Consider the following 21,858-nt stretch of genomic DNA (forward strand, 5'->3'; position numbering starts at 1 on the left):
TGAAATATTTCAGGTCTTTAATTGTTTTAATACTGATGATTATGGCATACAGCTCATGAAAACTCAAAATGCCTGTCTGATTTTAATTTTAAACTGACCACCTCTACTGCATCATCAACAGGAATGCACGTAAAGAGTGATGTGACATCAAAAGAGATCATTGTTTCATCAGTCTCCATGATGACATCCCTCACCTTATCCACAAAGTCCATGGTGCTCTGTATGTGGTGTTCTGAGCTGCCAACTAAAGGGATGAGTACAGACACCAGATATTTGGAAACATTGTAAGTGACAGAGTTAATCATACTAACAATTGGTCTTAAAGGTACACCTTGTTTGTGGATTTTAGGTAAACCATACAGACTAGGTGTGGCCTCCCCTGGGTACAGTCTGTGGTACAGAAAACGGTCAATAGCCTTGTCCTGCTCCAAAATTTTCTGGCAATCTATCAATTTCTTCTTGTAACCACTTCCTGGATCTCTTTTCAGAGGTTCATAAGTGTTTGTCACTAAGGAGTGTCATAACTTTCTCATTATGGTCTTTCTGGTTCAAAATCACTGTGCACCTTCCTTTGTCTGCTGGGAGAATGATGATGTTTTTGTCCTTGCTAAGAGTGGTGAGTACATCCCTCTCCTCTCTACTGATGTTGGAAGGTGGTGGTTTGGCATTGCTGAGGCAGGATGAAACTTTGATTCTGAGCTGTTCTGCTTCAGCCTCTTTCATTTTGTTGTTGCGGATGGCTGATTCTGTGGCTGTGATCATCTCCACCAGAGGAATTCTACTTGGTGCAACCGCAAAGTTCAGTCCCCTGGCAAGAATCTCTGTCTCCGGCTGGGTGAGCTGTCTGTCAGATAAATTTATCACCCACTTTTCTGTCTCCCTGGCATGTAATTGACTACTGGAGTGTTGTCCTACACTGAATGTGTTGTTATTGGAATAGTGATGGTGTTGATGAGCTATTAGTACGTTAAACTTGTTTTGTTGTCGAGTCTTGGACTTGACATGCTGTGCTAAGCGTGCCTGATCTGTACAGTCCAACACTTGCTGAAGTGTGGTCTGATCTAGACACATAGTTAGTTTCTGTTTAATGTGCTCTTCTTTGGCCTTCAAGGCCTCAATAGTAAAATTGGTCTGTCTCACCCGTTCATTCAGCAGCTGGGTTTGTGCCTTCTGAAGGATCTTGCTTGCCCGGTGCCCGCTGACCGATGATTTTAGTTCCAGGCTCTTGGGAATGATGCCACTTTGTCGACATCTGAGGTTGAATCGCAAATGGTTCCTGTAGTCTGCCCTCTTCCTTGCTGTTTTCTCAAACTCTCTAACTAGTTTGAGGCAATCCTGGCCAAAGTGATTCAAAATATCCTGATGCATGCTCAATAATCCAGGTAGAAAATCTAAAAAAGTTCAATCTGGTCCTCTGGACATTCAAAAAAACAAAACAAAGCAAAACAACAAAAAAATGCAGAAACGTTTCGTCTCTCATCCGAGAGACTTCCTCAGTCTGAGGAGCTGTATTCAGCTCAGTCTCTTAAATACTGTCTTCTTGTCTTGTCTTGTCTCTTAAATTCTGTCAATTACAATGTTTCCAAATATCTGGCGTCTGTACTCACCCCTTTAGTTGGCAGCTCAGAACACCACATACAGAACACCATGGACTTTGTGGACAAGGTGAGGGATGTCATCATGGAGACTGATGAAACAATGGTCTCTTTTGATGTCACATCACTCTTTACGTGCATTCCTGTTGATGATGCAGTAGAGGTGGTCAGTTTAAGATTAAAATCAGACACCACACTGAGCAGCAGGACCACGCTTTCTACAGAACAACTGTGTCAACTCTTGAAACTGTGCCTGCAGTCAACCTACTTCACATATGGGGGTCAATATTATAGGCAGAAACATGGGTGTGCTATGGGGTCTCCAGTTTCTCCTATTGTTGCCAACCTGTACATGGAGGAGGTAGAAAAGAGAGCCTTGACGTCCTTTTCAGGGACACCACCAAGTCATTGGTTCAGGTATGTTGACGACACCTGGGTTAAAATTAAATCTCAGGAAGTCCAACATTTTACTGACCACATCAACTCTGTGGATAAATACATCAAGTTCACACGAGAAGATGTAAAAAATGGCAAGTTGGCTTTCTTGGACTGTGAGGTCTCAGTCTCTGATAGAGGACATTTGCAAACCGAGGTGTACCGCAAACCCACCCACACAGACCAGTATTTGCAGTTTGACTCCCATCACCCTTTGGAGCACAAGTTAGGAGTCATCAGGACTCTGTATCACAGAGCAGACAGCGTCCCCACTAGCTCGGGAGCCAGGCAGAAGGAGAAATCCTACACAAAACAGGCTCTAGAGCAATGTGGATATCCTAACTGGGCCTTCCTGAAAGCAGAGAAGAAACCCAAACAGGACTCCAGTCAGCCATCAGGTGAAAAGGAGGAACCCAGACCCAGACCAGTGGTCATTCCGTATGTTGAGGGAGTATCAGAGAAACTGAGACGTTTATTTTCTAAACATAACGTCCCAGTGGCTTTTAAACCCCAAAATACATTACGGCAAAGACTGGTTCATCCCAAAGATCCAGTCCCCCGGCACAAACAGAGTAATGTTGTGTATGCTGTTCAGTGTCAGGAGGGCTGTGATCAGTCTTACATCGGGGAAACTAAACAGCCACTGGCCAAAAGGATGGCCCAGCACAGAAGATCAACATCATCAGGCCAGGATTCTGCGGTCTACACTCATCTCCAGGCCAGCGGTCACTCTTTCAGGGATGAAGATGTTCACATCCTGGATAGAGAGGAACGATGGTTTGAGAGAGGAGTAAAGGAGGCCATCTTTGTGAAAAGAAACCGTCCATCATTAAACAGGGGTGGAGGCCTACGTGTTCAACTGTCCCCCTCTTACAATGCTGTGATTGCTAGTATCACTCAGCACTCTGTGAACAGTAAACAGCCATCAGTGTGCTAATGATCCATTGTTAGGCTGATGGTCCTTCTTGAGCATGTGATCAGCTGGTTTTGGTTGTCAGCAGCAAAACTGGTTGATCCACTCTGAGAAGGTGCTATTTAAGAGACTGAGCTGAATACAGCACCTCAGACTGAGGAAGTCTCTTGGATGAGAGACGAAACGTTTCTACATTTTTTTGTTGTTTTGCTTTGTTTGTTTTTTTTGAATGTCCAGAGGACCAGATTTAACTTTTTTAAATTGAATGAGTTGTTAATTTAATTCATTGTTATAATTTACTTTATGGTCCGTCGCATCCGTCAAAAAAAGCATCATGAAGAGGAAAAAAATATATATGTACAAGTCGCATTTATTATGAGTCACCGCTGACCTGTCGCGTTTATTAAATGGTCAAAACAGCTTCATTTCGCCTGGGCAGCACGACTCCACCCACCCACCCACCCATCCGCCAGTCCTCCCGTGCATGCATGGATGCACGGGAGGACTTGCTGTTGCATGCATGCATGCATGGCCAGAACCATTAGCTCTCCAGCGTTCCTCCGCTGCACCAGCTGAGTGAAGTGAGCACACAGTGGAGGACTTGCTGTTGCAGTTCTAAGAAATTTAACAAGATTAACACTTAAAAACAATTATTTGTTTGCTCGATATTATATCAAAGGTGTGTCTCAGTTTAACTTTTCCTTAATAAATGCACTTTAATGGTCAAAACAGCTTCATTTCGCCTGGGTGGCGCTGCACCATCCAGCCAGCCAGCTAGCCGTCCATCCATACATCACAGCCAGAGCTGCTAGCTCTCCAGCGTTCCTCCTCCTACACCAGATGAGTGAAGCGAGAGCGCGCACGGGAGGATTCATTGTTGCAGTTCTTTGAAATTTAAAGCATCAGTCAAAAATTGTGTTATGAATATGGGGAAAAAGTATATAAGTCGCTTTGGCGTATAAGTCACAGGACTGACAAATCTATGCAAAAAAACTGTGACTTATACGCTGGAAAATACGGTATTTATCCTACCCACCTCAGCAAAGTTCTGCCCCAGGCATGCACGTGGACCGAGGGCAAAGGGGTAGTAGCAGTAGTAAGGCCTGAGAAAACAGATACAAGAAACAAGAAGTTGACAAGATGTTTATGTTTAAAATCAAACATGCAACCTAAAAACTATGTGACCATGGTGTTCTACTTACTTGGGAGCATCTGGGTGAAATCGGTCTGGATCAAACTTCAGTGGGTCCTTGAAGAATCTTTCCATTCTCCCGACTGCATACGAGTTCAACTGAATATGAGAATAATACGTCACATTTTGGTCGTAGAGTATAATTTGTAAATGATCTAAAACAGATTTTGATGTTGGATTCTTTAGTGATGATGGTGGTGGTCAAACGTGTCCAACATATAAATAGACAGTGCATGAACCTGATGCATTAGAGCTTTCATTACACCATTAGGGAGGTTTTCTTATAGAAACATTTTAGAAAAATGAACGCAATTTAAAAAATTACTTAGCTGCTGTCTGGATGAAGCACCTGTCTGCTAATGATCCAAATGAAGATTTTTCATTTAGATTAAAAACAACTGAATGAAAACAGTTGAAGACATCACTGTTCTTGCCACACCTAACCCTCGGCTGTAACTAGTACGGACTGCTCCAAACTTTTATGCCGCAGCCCCAAAGACTCAGCGTGGATCCTGGCAAGACAGGTTCGTTTGTGATTGTGTTCTCAAGGATCTAGTGCAAATCCCGGTGCCTTACAATGGCAGTGCGTTCTGAAACCAAACACTCACCATACAAGAGACTCCCCCAGGAATGTGGACTCCATCAATCACCATGTCTTCCTGAATCTCACGGGATATGCCAGGAAGCGTTGAATACAATCTCAGCGTCTCTTTTAGCACCTGAGGGAGAGATTATGATGTGAGGTCTTCATAACAGATTAAATACTAACTCTGCAGTTCTAAAGTAAACTGAAGCAGAAGTAAAAATTAACTTATTAAATTAACTAGAAAACTGACAATTCAGACAACGAATATTAATACTTAGCATTCCTTAGATCAATGGTTCTCAAACTGGGGTCCCTGGACCCCCTGGGGTCCGTGAGCCTGTTTGGGGATCCGCCAAAAAAAAAAAAACATATATGTCTGTATAGTATTTAGTATTTTAGTTTTTATAACGTAAAAACTAAAATACTAATACTAAAAATATAAACTTTTTTTTTTAACAAGCACATTGATGTTTAACTACCTGTTACAATACACCAAAATGCAGGAAATCACATCTATTTTATTAAAAAATTTCTGGGGGAGGACCCACAGACCCCCACCCGCTATTTGCATTCTGGCATCAATCAGTTTACAAAAAGAAAGTCCTGTTACTTGGCACTGCTGTTCTGATTCTGTTCAGTTTCATGTAAAGAGTTTTCTGTGATAGTTTGAAAAAGTGACGGTACATTTGCGTTCATTATGTGAATAGGTAAAATTTTAAAGTGGTTTTTGATGCTGTTAATTTAATCGAAACTTTAATTTTCAAAGTTGAAATAAAAAAAACAAACATTGTGTCTTGAATGAAAAATGCCCCATGTTTTAAAGTATAAAAATTGTTTTAACACTATTAAAAAACAGGTCTTAAGTACTTATGTTGCACAAATATTTCCATTGCATTAAAGAGACAAATTGAAAAAAACGTGTCTAATAAACATGAGGGTTATGAGGGGGTCCCTGAAACTTTTTCTCCCCTGTAAGGGGTCCCTAAACCCAAAACGTTTGAGAACCCGTGTCCACAACTTTTATGCCAGTTTCATCATCTTACGATGAGAAAAACTGACGTTATAGTTGTTCTGAACAATGCTTGAAAGTAAAACTACACAATCTCTCTCTATATTGCAAGATGAGCGATCTGTCAGCACGTGAGTTGTGAATGACCCTCAACGACTACCACATCACATTAGTTCAATGTGTGTGTAATTGACAGATTTGTAGACATTTTTGTGCTGGCCAAGATCACTAAGTCATGGCAGCCATCTTTAATAGAGTTGACTCCAAAAGTTAATCAGTTAAATGTACATTCAATACTATTAATTTCTGCAAGTTTCCCTAAAAATGTCTAGTAGTTTACAAGTTATTTTGCTAACACGACAGACAAATGAACACCGCAGAGACACAAGCAAAAACATTATTGTCCATCGTTGCTTTCCAACAGTAAGTACAACTGTGGGCAAATATTTGTCAGGACTAAAATAGTTCTGGGTTTTCATGGTATGTACTTGTCGCAGGTAGGTCAGTTTCCCAATGTCTTCATAGCTTAGATTTTGTTTCATCCCAATGGCATCATCCACTTCTTTCCTCGCTCTGAAAAGTAAAAACTTAACTTCAGAAATGAGTCTTTATTAACTATGCACAACCAACAGTGTAATATTATGTCTTACTTCTCCAGAACTTCAGGGTGTCTTGTAAGTTCCATGATGCAGAACGCTAGCTGATTAGCTGTTGTCTCTTGACCTAAAATATAGACATTTTAGCACAGCTGAAATAAAACGTCACTTCAAATGAAGTAGCATTTCACTAGTCCAACTAAAGAGGTTGTGACTGCTGCCATTAAACAAAAGAGAAAGGTTTAAAAAACACTTACTGTGTTTAAAATTAAACATGCAGTGAGATCCATGAGCTATGCAGTAAATGTAAGACTTTGGACCGATACCAATGTTGAAAATATATTATTTGTCCAAAGGTCAACAACTTGCACCAATTAGTTTTGTAACTTAATTTTCCTTTTACAGTAGTCCATCGTTTATTGCGAGTGTTATGTTCCAGGACCCCCCCGTGATAAGTGAAAAAACACGAAATAGGGATAGTAGTACAAGAGAAGAGTCGCAAGGCAGGACAGCAAAGGGTTAAACCTTCACGAAGCTCTGCAGCACGGACGAGAAACATACTTTTTGATCCATTACACGTTAACAACTGAACATAGAAGTTCTAAAATAATGAAAAATAACTTTTAACGCTTTTATATTTTGTGATTATGACGATTTTAGGATGTGACAAATTTTGAATTTTAAGTTGGAAAACAAAAATCGATGGGTGCAGCTGGACAGCGAAGGGTTAACCCTTCACAAGGCTGCTTCAGCACGGAGGAGAAATGCAGGCGGGAGCTTCTGCCTGCACCTGTGGGCTGCACACAGGTGCAGCAGGTACTAAATCGTTTCAAAAAATGTATGTTAAATAAACAATCCATGCTGCTTGTATGGCTCGTCCATCAATCAGTAAATTGTGTGTCATGTCCAATCTTACTTTGAAAAACCGCGAAAGAGTGAGTCCACGAAAGTCGAACCACGAAGTAGCGAGGGACTGTAATGTCAGGCAATCAGCTATTCTATGCACCCTTAATACCCATGGGAGGACAAGAAGCTGGTTCAGCGTTCAACATTCAGGATGAAAACACACTCTATTCACTACAGATCCAAGACTTGATCAGTGACTCATTTCCAGCATCGTAGCATAGATGTTCTCAAATGGACTAAGTGTGAGCACCCTACAGTTCTAATACACTCTCTGGTACTTCTTTGAAAAAGAAAAAAGAAAAACTACCACCCTGGATAGCCAATCCAGATATACTCTGTCCATTCGCAAAAGAGGACGACCGGAATACAGACTGGAACAGCGAAGAAGTGCATGTTTATGTCCCTCCTCAGTAAAGTCATGTCTGCGCTACACAAAGCTTTGAGTTTTGCATTTGAGGCGCTGAGATTTGTAACTTCCAAACGAAAAACTTTCAGTTTTCACAATTAAAATATTTAAATTTACAAATAAAATGTTAATAATCAGAAGGGAAAAAGAATAGTATTTAATTGCTCTAAACTCTGTTAAATAAGTTGCTATTTTATTTGATTGCTAAAAACCAAACAAAAATCTATAACACCTCAATAGGTGATATCTGTTAAAAGTACCGTAGAACTGCATGTAGTTTATAGCTATGCTCACAAAACTGACTAACCATAATAAAGGTTTCTATAAAAAAAAAAAAATTTGATCATTAAACACAACTTTGTACATGAGTACCACATACTGCACATTATATGCCCTTTGAAAAAACGTACAGCAATCTATAGCAATGACCCGGAAGAGCAAAGACCTTGTATAACATATGACCTTGATTTGTGACCTTTAAGCTGGAGTGATGAAAAGTGCACACGACTCTCCGTCTAGTGATGATGCATATGTGTATGAGGTTTTGTTAAATTATCTTGAGCAGATCAGAAGTTAAGTGCAGAACAAGAGAAATGACGAAGCCTTCCGGATCGAAGGCGAAACGTTTTCAGCACAAAAAAAGAAACTGTCCAGATGACCTGACTGAAAAATGTTGGATTGTTTAACTGGATTATTGAGCACGGGCTTTGTTGTAGAACAAGAGAAAGTTTACAAATGTAAGGAGACTCTACCATAACACATCTGCCTCCTGACGGGTGCACAAGAACAGGTTTAAAGTCTTCTCTCGAGTATTGTTCCTCAAATTTAAGCTCAAAACAACTCACCAGCGATGAAGAATGTCACAAAGTTGTCCAACATAAACTCCTTATCTTCTTCAGTCATGCTTTCTTCTGTTGCAACAGAAGGGGCAGGTCAGTGATTTTACACAGTTATCTCAAATGCTATAACAAGAATTTCACAAAAACTATGCTAAAATGTGTAAATTCATCTACCAACTACAGGTGCTGGTCATAAAATTAGAATATCATGAAAAAGTTGATTCATTTCAGTAATTCCATTCAAAAAGTGAAACTAGCATATTATATTAATTCATTACACACAGTCTGATATATTTCAAATGTTTATTTATTTTAATGTTGATGATTATAACTGACAACTAATGAAACCCCCAAATTCAGTATCTCAGAAAATTAGAATATTGTGAAAAGGTTCAATATTGAGGAGACCTGGTACTACACTCTAATCAGCTAATTAACACAAAACACTTGCAAAGGCCTTTAAATGTTCTTGTTCTGTAGGCTACACAATCATGGGGAAGACTGCTGTCTTGACAGTTGTCCAAAAGACAACCATTGACACCTTGCACAAGGAGGGCAAGACACAAAAGGCCATTGCAAAAGAGACTGGCTGTTCACAGAGCTCTGTGTCCAAGCACATTAATAGAGAGGCGAAGGGAAGGAAACGATGTGGTAGAAAAAAGTGTACAAGCAATAGGAATAACTACACCCTGGAGAGGATGGTGAAACAAAAATTCCAAAATGTGTATGTGTATGTGTGTGTGTGTGTGTGTGGGGGGGGGGGGGGGGCACAAAGAGTGGACTGCAGCTAGAGTCAGTGTTTCAAGAACCACCATGCACAGACATATGCAAGACATGGGTTTCAGCTGTCACATTCCTTGTGTCAAGCCATTCTTGAACAAGAGACAGTGTCAGAAGTGTCTCGCCTGGGCTAAAGACAAAAAGGACTGGACTGCTGCTGAGTGGTCCAAAGTTATGTTTTCTGATGAAAGTAAATTTTGCATTTCCTTTGTAAATCAAGGTCCCAGAGTCTGGAGGAAGAGAAGAGAGGCACAGAATCCATGTTGCTTGAGGTCCAGTGTCAAGTTTCCACAGTCAGTGATGGTTTGGGGTGCCATGTCATCTGCTGGTGTTGGTCCACTGTGTTTTCTGAGGTCCAAGGTCAACGCAGCCGTCTACCAGGAAGTATTAGAGCACTTCCTGCTGCTGACCAACTTTATGGAGATGCAGATTTAATTTCCCAACAGGACTTGGCACCTGCACATGTAGTACCAAAGCTACAAGTACCTGGTTTAAGGACCATGGTATCCCTGTTCTTTATTGGCCAGCAAACTCACCAGACCTTAACCCCTTAGAAAATCTATGGGGTATTGTGAAGAGGAAGATGTGATACACCAGACCCAACAATTCAGAAGAGCTGAAGGCCACTATCAGAGCAACTTGGGCTCCTAACACCTGAGCAGTGCCACAGACTGATTGACTCCATGCCACGCCGCATTGCTGCAGTAATCCAGGCAAAAGGAGCAACAACTAAATATTGAGTGCTGTACATGCTCATATTTTTAATCTTCATACTTTTCAGTTGACCAACATTTCTAAAAATCATTTTTTTAAATTGGTCTTAAGTTTAATATTCTAATTTTCTGAGATATTGAATTTAGGGTTTTCATTAGTTGTCAGTTATAATCATCAACATTAAAAGAAATAAACATTGGAAATATATCAGCCTGTGTGTTATGAACGAATATACACTTTTCACTTTATGAATGGAATTACTGAAATAAATCAACTTTTCATGATATTCTAATTTTATGACCAGCGCCTGTATGTTAGAGCAGTTTGTGAAACCTGTTTATTCCAGCTGCGCGCTGTGTAACACAGGTAACAGAAAATTACACGTTTTATTATAACCTGCGTCAGCAGTTTTGATGATCTGCGTGAGGATGTCGTTGGGGACATCATCGCCATTCTGCATGGCGGTCCTTCTCTCCTGGAGCACCTGATCCCCAGTTGTTCGCAGCAGACGACATGCCTCCCTCGCTTCTCTAACAAAGCGTCTGTTCATAGGATTGTACTGAAATAGGCAGACTTGAGATGTCAAACAGCTGACTGCTCATAAGGTTTTTATGGGACAAGTTCCAAATTAAACTAAAGAATTACCTCGAATGTAAAATCTCTAATATAGTACCCCATCGCACTTAGACAAGTTTCAATGGCTTTCGGGAAAGGTGAGCTATTTGTCAGTAGGTCTAAATCCATGCCAAAAGCAACCTGAAAAGTATCACATAAACATACATACTTATCTATTAGTACAGTACCACAATGCAGTGGGACCCAACTCTGGTCCTTAAGGAACACCTTCCTGCATGTTTTTGTTGTTTCCCTGCTTTGACACACATGATTTGAATGAATGAGTGATTAAAAGGCTTCTGCAAATTTTTATCAAGTAATTAAATCACTGAATCAGCTGTGCTGGAGCAGGGAAACAACTAAAACATGCTGGATAATGCTCCTTGAGGACCAGGGTAGGGAACTACTGCCATAATGAACAATGAAGCTGGTGCTTTTATTGCTTTTTCTTCACTTTTATTTGTTGAGTCAAGAACTATGTTACCTTAGCAATCACATCAAGTGTAACACAGTTGACAAGGTGCAGCATTTTGGCCTCGGTGTTATTATCAGCTGCATCTGAAAGTTTGTCCATCAGTCTCTCTGCTCTCTCATTAAAGGTCCCAATTAGACCTCTCAAATACCTGGAAGGAATGATAGTGTCAAGTGCAAAAAACAAACAAAAAAAAAACCTCACATCCAGGGGATACCACCAAGTCTCACAGTTGTATTGTATGGTAATTGGACAATGCTGCAAGAAAGACTAGGAAAACAGTCTGAGGCAATCCTGGTCAAATGTCCAGATGCATGCTCAGTAATCCAGGTAGATAAATCTAACAAGGTTGAATCAGGTCCTCTGGGCGGATTCTTCTTTGTTGAGAAGAAACATTTCAATAAAGAAGAATCCATCGAGAGGACCCGACCTCACTTTGGTAAGAGTAGGGAAAGAGATTGTACAAACTGATAAGGACAGCAAATGAAAAAAACAAAATATATTTTAAAAAGTAATGATTGGAAACTTATTAACTCACAAGCTGCTGAAGGCAGGGTCCATGATCCTGCGCTGTTTATACCACACTGCATGATCCTGTACTGTTACCAGACCATTGCCGAAAAACCTGCACAACAAACAGGTGAAAAATTCTCAAAAACACGTAATTTATTTTTATTCAACTGGAACTAAAAAAATAATTTGATGTTGCAGTAACTTGTTAACTTCTGTCACTTTACAAACCTATCAAATGAAAAATATCAAGAGGACTATGGTCTGTTCTTTATTAATCCTTCTGTAAATACATAGGCTATCACTTGCTTTTGTTTTTACATGAAATATAAAGTTCAGATTTTTTTTCTGCATAGTTGTTACTAGCAGGTGGCATCGTACCTGCAGAAGATGTACTGTAGGTCTAGACAATCTCAATTTGGAGAATCGGGGACAATTCTCAGAAAGCAGTTACTCTGCCTGGTAAGATTACCAAGTACATTTTTGAAAACATTCATCCACCTTCTTATTATTTATAGTAACAAAGGCAACAAATCCAGGAAGGAAACTCAGACATCCGCTCCAGCTCCTTCTGAATGATTCCAAACTATTTCCAGGGCAGAGAGGAAATTTCAACAAATATTGGGTCTGCCCCAGAGTCTCTTCCCAGTGAGACATGCACAGAATACTTCCAGAGAAACGTGCATAGGGGAATCCTAATCTTATGCCCAAAACACCTCAGCTGATGCCTTTTGCTACAGAGAAGCAGCGGCTCTACTCCAAGCTACACCTGGATGACGGAGCTCCTCGTCTTATGTCACCTAACGAAGGACACTCATTTCAGCAGCTTGTATCCAGGATCTCGTTTCCATCGTGATTCATGCCTTTTGGACCACAGGTGAGAATTGAACTGTTGACTTGACTGGTAAATTTGTGTGTAACTGGGACACAATTTACAATTTAGTGCACAATTTTGTTGTGAATGACAATAAACTTGAACTTAAATTGAGAGCTTTTCTTTGTACTCAATTCTTTCTTTATCTTCATGGACCAAAGCAACACCCTCATCACTGCAGACAAAGCCTCAATCTGAGGATGTATCTTCCACTCCATCCTACCACCTCTTGTGAACAAGACTCCCAGATAATTGAACTCCTCCGCTTGGGGCAGAGACTCACCCCCATTCATTCATTCATTCATTCATTCAACCTTTATTAATACAGGTTAGTCTCACTGAGTCACAAGGACTCATTTTAAGAGAGACCTGTTTTAATCCAAAACCACGGATAAGGTACACACAACAGTAAACAGTAATAAAATGCATATAAAATGCAAAGTAAATAAAAGTGGTGATATAAAACAAAATAAAAACAAGCTACATTATAAAAAGAGGTAAAATACAAAAAACAGGAATATGGCTGCATTGATTTTTGCATTGAACTTAGCAATTGTTTAAAATCCCTTAGCGAGGTCAAAGACGACAGCTTCAGATATTTTTGCAAAGGTATTCCAGGAAACAGGAGCAGATTTAGAGAAGGCCCTTTTGCCAAATTCAGTCCGCACTGAGGGGACGCTGCAGGTCATGATGTCTGGAGAGCGCATGCTGTAGCTGCACTGACGACATGACATGTAGGAGGAGATGTATGAAGGCAGCAGACCAAGAAGTGATTTAAAGATGAAAATGTACCAGTGAGAGTCTGTGTTGTTAATGATGACCAACTGACCAATGAGTACAGACTGCAATGGTGGGCACAATAGTTACAACCAGTTATGAATCTTAGCCCGCTGTGGTAGAGAGCATCAAACATCTGCATGGTACTTGCAGGAGCATTCATGTTAATAATGTCACTGTAGTCAAGGGCCGGAGAGAAAGTGGCAGATATAAGGCATTTCCTAGCATTCAGAGTTAAACAAGATTTATTTCTGAAAAAGAAACCCAGTTTTATTTTCAATTTTTTTTAATCAAGTTTTCGACATGAGGCTTAAAAGAGAGATGTTCATCAACCTCCTTGAATCGCCACCTTATTGTGGTGGAGGAGTTTGTGCGCCTGAATGATCCTAGGAGCTATGCTGTTGGGGGCAATTATAATTGTCCCTGGTAGGGTCTCCCAAGGCAGATTGGTCCTAGGTGACAGGCCAGACAAAGAGTGATTCAGAAGATTTTTATGGACAAAACAAAACAAGGAACTCAGTGTCCCTTGCTCAGACGTGGGTTACCGGGGCCCCACCCTGGAGCCAGGCCTGGGGGAGGGGCTCACTGGCGAGTGCCTGGTATCCGGGTCTCTGCCTATGGGGCCCGGTCGGGCTCAGCCCAAAGGAGCAGCATGGGTTTGCCTTCCTGTGGACCCACCACCTGCAGGAAGGGCCATAAAAGTTAGGTGCATGATGCCATGGGCAGTGGCCGCTCTGGAGTTGTCCATGGTGAGAGGCGTCGAGCTGATGTGGGTCTACTTGTAGTCCCCCGACTTGGTGCCTGTGTGTTGGAGTTTTCCCCGGTAGATGAGAGGGTGGCTTCCCTTCATCTTCGGATGGAGGGACGAGCTCTGACTGTTGTTTGTGCCTACGTGCTGAACTGCCATTCAGAGTATCCGGCCTTCTTGAAGTCCTTGGCAGGGGTGCTGGAAGGTGCGCCAGCTGGGGACTCCTTTATTCTGCTGGGGGACTTCAATGACCACGTGGGTAATGACAGTGTGACATGGAGGGGCATGATTGGGAGGAACGGCCTCTCTGATCTGAACCCGAGCGGTGTTCTGTTGTTGGACTTCTGTGCTAGTCATAGTTTGTCCATCACAAACACCATGTTCGAACATAAGGGTGTCCATAAGTGCACTTGGCTCCAGGACACCGTAGGTCGTAGATCAATGATTGACTTCATAGTCATGTCATCTGATTTGCGGCCGTATGTTTTGGACACTCGGGTAAAGAGAGGAGCTGAGCTGTCAACTGATCACCACATGGTAGTGAGTTGGATCAGATGGCGGGGGAAGATGCCAGACAGACCCGGTAGACCCAAACGTGCAGTGAGGGTTTGAAGTGAGGGAAAGCAGCACTTTACTAACTCTGTGTTCAGTGAAAGTGGGGTGATGTTGACCTCAACCAGTGATGTAGTCGGGAGGTGGAAGGACCTTCTCAATCCCACCAGCACGTCTTCCATGGAGGAAGCTGAGTCGGGGGACTTTGGGGCTGATCCGTCCATAACCATGGGTTAGGGCATCTGGTAAGGATGCCCCCTGGGTGCCTCCCTAGATAGGTGCTTTTGGCATGTCCAACTGGAAGGAGACCCCGGGGAAGACCCAGGACACGTTGGAGAGAATATGTCACTTGGTAGGCCTGGGAATGCCTTGGAATCCTTCCAGAAGAGCTGGAAGAGGTGGCTTTGGAAAGAGCTGTCTAGGCCTCCCTGCTCGGGCTGCTGCCTCTGTGACCCGACTTCGGAATGAGCGGAAAATAATGGATGGATGCATGAACCAAGATTTTCAAGTATTTGTAAGAATCGACAAACTCAATAGGAACTTCATTCGTAGATAAGATAGAAGGAAGGACTGCTGGTACCAACTTCCTGTTTGAAAACAACATCTCTTTGGTTTTATCAGCATTTAGCACCAGTTCGAGACGGAACAAATCTGACTGGATGATGTTGAATGTACTGTAAAACCTGGAAGAACTTAGCAACTGATAGCTAGACAATAAACAACTGTGTCATCAGCATAGAAATGTAAGGATGTATCAGGAATGGTCTGACCTACATTACTTGTGTAGATTGTAAAGAGAGTGGGTCCTAAGACTGAGCTTTGTGGTACACTATTGTTAACAGTTGAATAACTGGAAAAAGTACCATTGTGTTGAACACATTGCCTCCGATCTGAGAGATAATTAGAAAACCAACCGATAGTATGAGCTAAGAAACCAATGTCTGAGAGCTTATGACATAAGATGTCGTGATCTACTGTGTCAAAGGCTTTGGACAGGTCTAAATAAAGTCCAGCACAGTAATCCTTACCAATGCATCCAATGCTTAACCAATATTGTTAAAAACCTTCATTGAAGCTCATTGTGCTGTGTTGTTTCCTGAGGCCAGATTGATGGGAAGATATGTAGAATGACATATCCTGAGATATATTCATACATTAAACGGGTTCACTCATCTTTCTGGACTGTGTGATGTTCGTGCGTTGAATTTAATGAAATGTAACGTGAGACGTCATTTTTCTTTGACCCATCAAAATGAATGCGGTCATTTATTTTACAGAATCAAAGTTTAACATCAAACATTTACATTAATTTGGCAGAATATGAAAACAACAACATAATTAATCAGCTTTTACAACCAGGAAACCATACGGCCATGGTTTTCCGTTGTTACACCACAGACATTAATGAAAACATCTGGATTAATTTTCTAGCAGATAGGAGAGTTAAAGATGGAAAGATGAAGTTTATCTGAGAGAGATGTGTGAGGGAATTTGTCTGTTTTAACCAGAACAGCACGCTCCATTGAAATCAGCTTGGGCCAACGGTACGCTTGGTCGAAATAGAACTTTTACCTTGCAGACGATAGCTTCAGCGTCGGTGTAGAGCTCTTCTTTTGACTCTTTTCAGCGTCTCCGTGAGAAAAGCTAAAAACCTTAGGAGTCGTGTGAGGTTATCCAAACAGAAGTTATAATTCCCAAAATCGTCTCTGGTTCAGCTTGTTTGGTTTAGCAGCATCCATGAATGCCTGCGGTTGCATTCACGGACTCCCAAACTCTCTGCACTCTGGATTCCACAACTCTTGAACTCTCCTGTTGAACTGGGAAGTTGCCACATTTAAACGGGCTATACTTCCGGTTCATTTGAGAGCCTCTGATTGGTGGATGGACCAGAACAGAGGTGTGGTTTGTGATGTAAGGTGTTATGGAAAGTCAAGGATAGAGATTAAGATTGTTTAAGAACAGACAGAAAGATTGTTGGAGAAAACCAGTCTTAGTGGCGTCTCTACTCAGTATCTTGCTGTAAAAGTTAAACATGACATTTCTTTTCAGTAAACTTCTTAGTTGACCGAAACCTGAACTTTAACACACTTACAACTTTGCTCACTTTCAAAGCAGACAATCAAGAAATTGAATCATTACTCTGTAATGTACTCTAACTTGATTTCACTTTGAATTGAGGAATAAAAATCATTACTACTGTTTAAGTAAATAAAAATGAGTAGTTCACTTCAACATGTAGACATTGTTTGAACTAACACAATTTGATTATCAAAACATTTGTAAAATAGTAATGATCATCGAGAATTGTCTTTTCCACTTGATTAATTCAAGACAGAAAGTCTCAGGATGGGTCAAACTGTATTTCTGGATTCAAATCAATGAAATGACAGTTTCTGTCCATCTGGTCAGTTTTGACATCAGGCTTAGTCCACTACAGATAAGATGTTAAAAGAATCCAAATACTGTACTTCTTGGCTTGGGCATTTATCAATCTTTCCAAAACCTTAGCTAGAAAATACAGAGTTTGGAGACTGGTCGATAAATGTTCAGTATATTGGGGTCTCCTTCGTTCAATACTGGTAGAAAAAAATCTTTTTTCCAAAAAGTTGTAACGGTATTTTGGCATTTGCTCCCCCAACTCAGTGGGAGCATGCCACCTTTTTCCGGTTGAGCACTGTGGCCTCGGACTCGGAAGGAGCTGACTCTCATTGTAGCAGCTTCACACAGCTGCAAACTTTCCCAGTGCACGTTGAAGGTCATGGCACAATAATGCTAACAACCATATCATCCACAAAAGGCAGAGACAAGTCCCTAAGGTTCCCAAATTAGACACTCTCCTCTCCATGACTAGGCTTTGAGATGCTGTCCATGAGAATTACAAACAGGATCAGAAACAAGGGACAACTCCGACAGAGTCCAACCCACACTGGGAACGAACTTGACTTTCTGCTGAGGATACAAACTCAACTCTTGCTTTAAATACACAAGGACTGGAATTTTTTTTATTAAAAGTTGTCCTGGCATCCCATATTGCCCCCCCCCCCCCCTCCCCCCAAAAGAATGCCTAGAGGAATGCAGTCATAAGCCTTCTCCAGATCCACAAAACATATGTAGTCAAACTGTCATGACTCCCTTAGCAACTTTACAAGGACAAAGATCTACAGTGGTCTTCTATTGCATGACCACGATGAAAGCCACACTGCTCCTCCTGAATCAGATTTTTTGTTGCAAAGGAACATGTGTTTTATATTAACATTACTGGTAACAAACCAACATAGACTTCAACTGGATAACCATATCTTTTGAAGTAAATAACCATATTATGGTGGCAGCATTGAAAAGGTTTATAAAATATCTTTTGCATTAGGCACTTGAAAATCTTTGAGCTGATTATAAAACAACAAAAATCTGCTGTGAGCTTAATAATAATAATAATAATAATGTGTTATCATCATCATTGTATGTTGGCAAATTTGGCTCTCTGCATTTAACCCATCCACCCTCAGGTGATGTGGTGGGCAGCTATTGGGGGTGCCTAGGGAGTAGTTGGAGATAGGGTGTGCTGCTCAGAGACACCACGAGATGTGCGATGATTGGGGATCGAGCCTGGAACTTTCGGGTCCCAAGTCGGCTGCCCTGCCTCTACACAATCCCGGCCCCCATTCTTCAGCAGAATTTCTTTCTGATTTTATAAACTGAGAATAATGAGGCTTCTATATACTGAAGGTAAGATACTGACTGCTGATAACAACTTCACATAAGCTCACATAAATAAAAAGTATGAACTAGTTCTTTGTTTAGTAATAATGAAGTCTGACAGCTACCTTTGACCAAACAGATTAAAGAGTCTCCTGTAGACGAACTTGTCCTTGGGGTACTTTGGGGACAACAGGATTTCCTGAAACAAAAACCAGTCAAATACTAAACAGTGACACCAAAGTCCATGCTCAAAAATCCAGGTATAAAATCCAACAATTTTCAATCAGGTCATCTGGACGGTTTCTTTTTTTGTGTGTTGACACGTTTTGCCTTCCATCCAGAAGGCTTCATCGGTCTGAGGAAACACCAAACAAAACTGCTTCTTCCCCAACAGCTTACTCTAAAGTGAAAAAAAAAACAACAGTTATATTGGTGCTAAGAAGGTCTCCGGGGCATGCCCTCTCCTCCGGTGCCTGCCCCTCCCTCATCGAAGGTCATGTAAGCTCTTGGGGGAGAAGCAGTTTTGTTTGGTTTCCTCAGATTGATGAAGCCTTCTGGATGGAAGGCGAAACATCTCAGCATAAATATTTTTTTTTAAATGTCCAGATGACCTGACAGAAAATTGTTGGACTAAACAGTGACAGATAGAAGCAGCTAGTGCTAAAGAAGTGGAACTGTTTTATTTGGAGAACCCTGAACTTTGCTTCTAACCATTTTGTGAATATACTGTAGAGTGACATCATCACACTCTAAGTTGAACATTTCATGATAAAATTTTTCAAATTGATACAAATGTAAACTGCAATTGTGTAAAAACTATTAAAGATGTTAAAATGGATACCAGTTCAGTCATATTTACTTTCAGTGACCCTTTTGAAAGATGGTTTTCCATCTGAGTGCTGGGATTTCTCATTTGTTCAACCATTATCCTTTTGTTATAAATGAGATATCCCCCCCCCCCATGTGAAATTTGACTACAATGTATGATATACTGCTGTCAGAGATCATAGCGAACTATGCTAAATTGAGCTGACTTTTAATGTATTTTGAACATTTGTTTTCCTAAAGCTACAGAAGCAACAAACCAAAAATGTGACAAATACAGAAAAATTAAACATAAGAACCACACTGCACATCTGTAAACACAATTAACTAAACTGAAAGTATATTTATCCGATCACTTTTTTTTTTCTACATTTGGCACTTTCAGGGCTCTATACACGCACAACAACAGAGCGTCATGACTCATTAAGTACACTGTGCACTGTGTAACATGCGTTTACCTTAGTTGCCTCTGGACAGGTCACACACACGAAAACATAATGCAGAACATTTAGCCTGTAAACAGAGCCGTAAGTCTCCGACCTGTAAAAACACATAGTTTTATTTAAAAAAAAACAACATATTTTACACGCGCAAATCCAAAGTTTGACTAGGGAATTAATAATATTTTTACGTTTTCTTACGATAAAACACATGCACACGGCGTTGAAAAATAGCTAAGTCTTTATTAACAGGTTGTATAGATTTTCTGGAGAGAAAAAAAAATCGCTTTTATTACGTAATAAAAGCGATTTTTCTAAATGTTCACTTACCATTCAATTACCTTGTCGTGCACAAGTTCGTCATTTTTCATAATCCTCTTTAACGTCGCAGAGTGACCCATCAAAAAACTTTAAAAAAGAAGAAAATGCGTCTCAATTACACCGCCCCAAACAAACTTATTAAAACTTTCCTTATTTTACCTGTCTCTCGTTGGTCCAGGTATGTGGTCATATTTCAGGTGAATGTATTTAATATACAGGCAATAAACGAGGAGCGCGACAACAAGAAGAAAAAGTGCGATTAAAAGCGCCTTTGAACACAAACTCCAAAGAAGATGAAAAACTTCCATTTTAGTGTGTTGCTGTGCAGCAGCAGCGGGGTATGGCAAGCTGTTGTAGCAATAAGTTTTCTGCAGACCAAAAGTGGGCGTTTCTGGAGAATAGGCGTTTGTAGAGGACAAACACTGATTAACAGCTGTATTTGCTGCTCTTTAGGTAAGTTACCTCAGCTCTTTTTATAAAACTGAAGGTTTCTAAGAAACATCGTTATATCTGCTGTCAAACACAAGAAGATTATATTTCTTGTGTTCTTAGGTTGTTGGCTGCACCTGACACAGGTTGGCTTGAGTGTGGTCTGGGTACAATGAAATATGAAGCATCTGAAGTGAAACTTGCTCCTATTTGTCCAAAAGTCTGGTCTCAATTAAAGATCATGAGTCCTGTAACAGACAATGGCCCAAAACAAAAGCTAAAAACAAAATTTGCTCTTTAGAAGTTCTTCTATGAGATCTGATCTATGCTGAAACATGAAGTAAGGTTGACCCTTAAAATGTGAGACAGCTGAGGAAGTTAACCAGTAAACAGAAATACCTGCTCCAGTTGGAGAAATCTTACAGAAACTGACAATCACTCATCTGCAATGACTGCAGGTTGAACAAGAAAATGTGAAGTTAAAGGAAACATCCTTTGTACCAAGGCCAGTTTAAGTATAATTAATATTTTGGTTACTGTATTTTTCTTTCTTTATGAATTGATTGTAACTATTTTCACATTTTTCAACAACCAAAATGGATTTTGTTTTTTAATGTAATGGCTAGGTATTAAAAAAACAAACATTTAGCCCTCCCCACTACCCAGTTATGTTGCTCTTATTTTGAAATGTAACTGGAAGTTCTGTGTTAAGAGAGGCGGAAAGAGAAGTTATGGAGACGCCGCTAATGTCAAACTGGTTAACACCATAGACATAATATATCTGTGGTTAACACAAACGGCTTTTTTTCGTTCAGCCTTTTTTTTTTTTGGTCCAATCAGATGTGGCCCTCCAGACACACCCATTTTTCTATAGTCCAATCAGATATGGCCCCCGGATATGCCTCGTCCAATCAGATGTGGCCCCCCAGATACGCCTTCCAAATTTGTCTGCAGAGATTCCTCATTTAATCAAACCACCTCACTGCACAGCACAGGGGCTGGACCTTATTCTACTCTGGAGTTGCACATGATGGTGCTGGGCTGGTGTGAGCCTCACAGCCCGCCCAGCTTGTTACTGAGTCCTTGAAGATGGTGCTGGAAGGTGCTTTAGCTGTAGATTCCATCATTCTACTGGGGATCTTCAACGACCACAGATGACAGTGCAATCTGGACATGCTTTAATTCAATTCAAATTCAAAAATACTTTATTAATCCCAAAGGGAAATTAAATGTTGTTGTAACTCGTTATCCTCGTTTCATTAATAGATGTTATAGATGCTGATGAGTGTAGGCAGGAAGGATCTCTTGTAAAGGTCACAGCAGATCTGAAGAAACTGGCCGCAGAAACCGTCCGTTAACATCCATTCAAACTCGGCTGGCCTCTCGGTTCCCCCGGGCTGCAGGACCGCCCGAATGCTGGGCTGAACTCCTCCCAGAATGATGGCCACTCCTCCCAGCAGCTTGCCGAGATCCTTCTCGACTGCAGGTGTTGAAGACAATCCCGGTCCTTCTGCTGTCATGAACTACATTTCTTGCCATTTCTAGGATCTCAGTGGTCAGGCACTCGAGCACAGCTGGCAGGTAGTTGGGAATGCATCCACAGCGCCTCCTTTTCAACTCATTTG

At 40.9% G+C, this 21,858-nt stretch overlaps 1 protein-coding gene across 1 annotated transcript; it reads right to left on the reverse strand.

The window, feature by feature from the left end:
• Nucleotides 1–4,025: 4,025 nt before the first annotated feature.
• On the reverse strand, nucleotides 4,026–20,130 carry LOC119418458 (cholesterol 24-hydroxylase; the record flags this gene model as incomplete). The annotated part of the gene is given in 14 exon segments (XM_037685747.1): nucleotides 4,026–4,046; nucleotides 4,146–4,234; nucleotides 4,744–4,854; nucleotides 6,219–6,303; nucleotides 6,381–6,453; nucleotides 8,484–8,549; nucleotides 10,368–10,530; nucleotides 10,617–10,727; nucleotides 11,071–11,209; nucleotides 11,597–11,683; nucleotides 18,344–18,417; nucleotides 19,502–19,583; nucleotides 19,814–19,891; nucleotides 19,964–20,130. Coding segments are annotated over 14 exon segments (1,328 nt in total), but the record flags the coding sequence as incomplete, so codon positions are not given.
• Between the last annotated feature and the right edge of the window lie 1,728 nt (nucleotides 20,131–21,858).

Source organism: Nematolebias whitei, chromosome 12 (assembly GCF_014905685.2).
Source record: "Nematolebias whitei isolate Nwh7 chromosome 12, NemWhi1, whole genome shotgun sequence".
NCBI lineage: Eukaryota > Metazoa > Chordata > Actinopteri > Cyprinodontiformes > Rivulidae > Nematolebias > Nematolebias whitei.